Raw genomic sequence first — 5611 nt, 5'->3', positions numbered from 1 at the left:
TGCAGCTGGTGGAGGGGTTGAGACCTGACCTAAACTGTATATATGAACCCCCTCGAGCTATATCTCATTTATTCTGAGGGAGTTATATTGAATGGGCATGTAGTATATTTATGCATTGAGTGTATTGCCTTAACCATGTTGTAATTTTAAAATGATTTGGTTTAAACTTTGGGTTAATATTGTCTGCCTGTACAAAGGAAGTCATATAACGCAATGTCTTTCAATGAGACTGAGAATATTCTCCTGTGTTATCCTTTACATCCAGACTCTTGTCCTAGAGCTCATCGGATCACTCTTGTTAAAGTGGCAATGTACGCTTTCATGTTACTCTTGATCCTCATGACAGTTTTTGGGAATCTGCTGATCATCATCTCCATCTCTCACTTTAAACAGCTTCAGTCTCCAACTCATCTGCTCGTTCAGTCATTGGCTGTGTGTGACTGTTTGCAGGGTTCACTGGTGATGCCCTACAGTATGGTGCGATCTGTCGAGGGCTGCTGGTTTTTGGGAGATGTTATTTGTAAAGTTCATTCTAGCTTGGATGTAACCTTCTGTTTTTCTTCTTTAATACATCTTAGTTTAATATCTATTGATAGATACTGGGCAATTTGTGACCCTCTGAGGTACAAAATGAGAATCACAAACAACACTGTGACTGTATTAATCACCCTTACATGGATCTTTTCATTTGTGTACAGCTTTTCTGTTATTTTTTCAGGGGTGAATGCTGTTGGTTTGGAAGCTTATATATTACAGGTGTCTTGTTTTGGTGGCTGTGCTGCTCTTTTTAACAAAGAATGGGGACTAATTAGTTGTATCTTGTTTTTTATTATTCCAGGAGCTATAATGAGCTCTCTTTATATCATCATATTTAATGTTGTGAAAAAACATGCAAAGGTTTTGTCAGTGAAAGTGTCTGTGACCACCACAGGTGTTAACATTCAAAGCTCTGCACACAGAGAAAGAAAAGCAGCTAAAACTCTGGCTCTTGTTATGGGCGTTTTCTTTATCTGCTGGCTGCCCTCATCTATTGCTATTGCTGTTGATCCTTTCCTTCATTTTGTGATCCCAGCTGATGTTTTTGAGGCTTTATATTGGTTTGCCTATTTTAACTCAACTTGTAATCCTTTGATCTATGGATTTTTCTATCCTTGCTTTCAGAAGGCCTTTAAAACTCTCATCTTCACTTATATCTGTGGATTCAATCATTCACATACTCTGACATTTGAATAAATACAGTTTCTGTAGATAAATAATAACCAGTTACTGAATACATGTTGTGAAGCTGATAGTGTTGATTTCAGAGATATTTAATTAATTTATCATTCTTTTTATGTAGTTTCATATGCTATAGTTTATGCATGCTTAAATATTTTGCTAATTTGACATTATTGAAAAATGCAGTAAATATTTGAGTTTAAAAAACTCTAGGCCTGTAATGATCTCAATTAGGAAGATCATTCATATTAGATCAGTCATTATAATAAACAACAGAGGTTAACACAAACTGTGCCAGACAGTTTTAGATCTGAGATGTATATTAAAAATGTTTACAACTTGTCTTTTAACGTCCTGACCTCAATTGTTTGTATGTTTTGTAATTTGAGACATTTAAACCCAAGAGGATGTTTAATACACAAGCATTCAGAGGAAATGACAACTGTTTAATCATACATTAATAAAGTCATGATTTAAATAATAAATGTTTCTGAATTATAACTGTAGTGAAGGTAATGTACTTGTAGAAAGTTTTTTAACATATTTTCTTCAAGTATTTCTAATAGTGACTGTTAAAGGGTAAAAAACCTAGAATAAGACCAGATGAAAGTTAAGCTGTGATTATAGTCTATTTAGTCTACATAGCAAGTCATAAATCATGGCTATTATTTTATGGTCTGGTGACTGAACCATAATAAAGGCACTGTAACACCAGGTTACAAAGGAACAAACAGTCAAATGTGCATTTCAAGGCCATTTTCAATGCAAAGTAAGACGAGGAGTAATAAATAAGGATTGATCTGATATGAGATCTGACAACAAATCTATGACACCTGCATAAGTGCCTGTCAACAATGAGAGGTTATGATTTTTGTGAGCTAAATGTTTTTAAAAGTGAGAAATTATTTCTCCTGGGTGCTGCTGTGTGTTTGTGGGATAATTACAGACATTACATCATAGTCAGGGGGCCAATTCTGAAAAGGGCTTCCGTTAAGACTTTTGCGGACATGTTTTGGTACAAGCTGTCACCCTATTTTTTTATTTAGAAGACACCCATAGGTAAGATATTATGGTGGTTGTCAAGCTGAATTCTTTTTTTTTTTACTTGTACAAGCAATTTCAGGCCAATTTTTTAGTTTCCTGCTCAACTCGACATGCCAACAATAAATGTTGAATATCTCCACAACCACAAGGACCATATACACAAAAATGGTATCAAATGAAAGCCAACACTCATGTGATGTCTGCTGTAGTGTCAGAATGAACATTTATTGTACAATGTAAGAGACAACAGAACTAGAACATGAAAAAAACTATCTCCGCCTAAACAGAACCAGTTTTCAAAGTGAATATCAGCTTGGAAACATAACATAGTATCCCAAAACCTCTATCTATCAGTACCCCTATCTATGGGAACAGGGGCGGATTTAGTGATTTGGGGGCTCAAGGCGAACCATGTGTCGGGGCCCTAACTATGCACCCTTTATGCAACCTTTACTGTATTATTCTCTCTTTCTCATTGCTATCTCTTTTTTCCTATATGTTACATAAGTTTCAGCCCCCAATGAGGTTGAGATTAATACTGTTTGATAATATGATTGGATTTTATACTAACCGCAGTACTACATGGTAAAAAGACGTGTATAACAATTATGTACTTTTTATTTTACTTTGTGTACTTAATTTCTTTAATACATTTTCATTTAACGCCACATTACATCCACAATATATTTTAAATTAAAATACTTTGTATTCAAATGAACATAATATGATGAGAAGAAACATAATATGGTTTTAAAATAATGCAATCATAGGTGTTAAGAACTCGACATAAGATAAACAAGGGGTGAAATTTGACGTTCTATATGGATGGTAAAGCGTCATGTATTGCTTCTGCATTACATTATGTAAACAGTTTTTATATTATTGAACTATACAGATGTCATCTATGTAGAGCCCGACCGATTTATCGTTTTGCCGATTTTATCGGCCGATATGAGCATGTCGCAGATATATCTGTATCGGCGTATAAGCCGCAGATATGAAGCCGATATGAACGTTCCTTAAAGAAAAAATTAAATGCTTTTGAAAGATGCAAGTACTTGTTTGTCCAGCAGAGCGCGCCCTATTGGTTGCTAATGGCGACCCAGATCACTCACTGGAGTGACACCAGCCAATCCCCCGCCCCTTCACTTCAGTCAGTCAGTCTCTCAGTTCAGGTGGCGGCAGTCACGCGGTTTCTTCACAACATTTTACAGCTGGTATTAAGACGCGCTTTGGTCGAGTGGATTATAAGTGGGCGAGAGAGACACATTCCCGTTTAGTTTTGGTGTTTATAATCCGTCTCTTTTGTCCAATTGCGAGTTGTTTAAAACAAAAGAGGGAGAAATAACGCGAGGCGGAGAAAGGACGCGTATAAACTGACGCGCAGTCTGTCCAAGACACATTCCCGTTTAGTTTTGGTGTGTATAATCCGTCTCTTTTGTCCACTTGCGAGTTGTTTAAAACACAAGCGGGAGAAATACGCGAGGCGGAGAAAGGACGCTATTTGATCAACTGGTCTCTCAACGCAATTGACACCATATTCTCGACGAGAAGTTTGGGTTCGGGGGAACCTGTCTGCCCTGCTGGAACGTTCGCTGCTGGCTACACGATGGACGCATGGGAGAAGTGGCGGGTCGTGTGTCTGGCGGCTCTTTCCGTGGAGGACGTTGAAGATATCTATCTATTCGGAATCATGATAACCTGGGGTTTGCTGAATGGATTGTGCTTTGCCCTGGTTTATCGAGAAATTAAGAAGACGGTGACAGCTGCAAAAAGTCCAAAAAAGCTGCCCGGGATGATTGAAGCGGTGGGCAGAGCGGTCAGCGCTCAGGCTGGGACTATTAACCGCATTTTGGATAACAACTTGGAAATGACCCGCAATATGGATACCATCAGGGAGATGCAAACGGATTTGAAAAACATCAAGGAGATGTTAATGGATTTGAAAAGACTGATGGACCAGAATGGACTAAGAGAGTAGTTGTGTAAAGGAATGCAGCTACTCGCCCCAAGACCAAATAATTGCAATCTTATCTGCTTTCGGCCTCCCTTATCCAGCACTGGCCTCGGCCAAGGCCGCTGCTGGAACAACAACTCCCTCAGAAGAGCACTGCAGCGAGACATCTCTTGCATTACCTACCCCCTCTCCCACAGACACCTGATGATTGTTGACTCTGTTTGGACCTAATCAAGGTTGTCTCCATGGCAATTGCTGTGTTAACGCTTTAACAACCTGCGGACTGAGGCACCGAGACTTGGGATGCCGGGCAAAGCGACTCTCTCAAGGCCTACACACACACGAACTCTTACACACACACATATATATATACATGCAATCACCACCCAGTACCCAAATCCCTCGCCTTCGCAGCTTTGCACCCCTCAGCGGGACAGACGGGTCTGTGACCAGCGCCTAACATGGCTGCAGGACCGGATGGCTGCTGGCCTTGCTGGGCTATCTCTAACCCCATTCCTTACCTAACGTGTTGCAAGTTTTGTGTGTTGTTCATGTTGTAAGTGTACTATGTGCTTATGTTGCTGAGGTGTTTTTTTCCCTGTTCCCAGACTGTACTCCCTCTGGAGCATAGTCTGGGGGTTTTGTTTTTTTAACCTACCCTCCCTCATGTAATGCTGTATTTCTTCCTAATGCCCTGTCAACCTGTTCTGTCTACCCCTTGTCAGTTTATGTATTGTATGTATGGACAGGTTGATGGATAATTTCACTGGTACTTGTATCATGTGACAATAAAGTGCTTGATTGATTGATTGATTGATTGATAAACTGACGGGCAGTCTGTCCAAGTACAGCTGCTTGTGCTGTTACCAAACATGTTCATTTCAAAGCAATTGATTAAATAAGCTCGCGCAACTTTACACCCTCGCTAAATGAAAGAGGCAGAGAGCAGACACTTTAGTTTGATAAAAGTTTAAAGTCCCGACAGAACACTGTGGGTTCGTGTTATAAAAACGTTGTGCAGTACATTAAACATAAGCCTACATCAGTATGTTGTCAGTAAGTCAAGCATTGTCGTCTTAATGGTACGTTTCTAATTATTTTGTGAAGTACATAACTTAATGTAAAGCTAATAAACAATGACTTTATAAGTTTCCATTTTTTAAAAATATGCCCAATATAACATTATTCTCATCAAAACTGACAATGATTTAAATTATATGTATTTTGTTTTGTTTGTGTTTTAAAGTTATTTATAATAAGTCAAGTTTACTGTTTTGTGCACTTATATCAGAATCATTTTGGATAATAAAGTTTATTGTTAACTTGTAAAACACACCTGCCTATACATATCTTTGTCACGTCATTTTAAGTGTTTGATCACCACATTTGTGG

General features: G+C 38.6%; 1 protein-coding gene across 1 annotated transcript; it reads left to right on the top strand.

The window, feature by feature from the left end:
* The first annotated feature begins 213 nt into the window (after window positions 1-213).
* On the top strand, window positions 214-1233 carry LOC129429965 (trace amine-associated receptor 4-like). The gene has a single exon (XM_055186969.2). The coding sequence runs from the start codon at window positions 214-216 to the stop codon at window positions 1231-1233; it is 1020 nt and encodes a 339-aa protein (XP_055042944.2).
* The last annotated feature ends 4378 nt before the right edge of the window (window positions 1234-5611 follow it).

The sequence above is a fragment of the Misgurnus anguillicaudatus genome, chromosome 18, assembly GCF_027580225.2.
Source record: "Misgurnus anguillicaudatus chromosome 18, ASM2758022v2, whole genome shotgun sequence".
Lineage (NCBI taxonomy): Eukaryota > Metazoa > Chordata > Actinopteri > Cypriniformes > Cobitidae > Misgurnus > Misgurnus anguillicaudatus.
This window is presented reverse-complemented; position numbering and strand designations above follow the sequence as displayed.

What these genes read in the sequence shown, in the direction of transcription:
- LOC129429965 (XM_055186969.2), top strand. Translation starts at nt 214, where the DNA reads ATGTCTTTCAATGAGACTGAGAATATTCTCCTGTGTTATCCTTTACAT.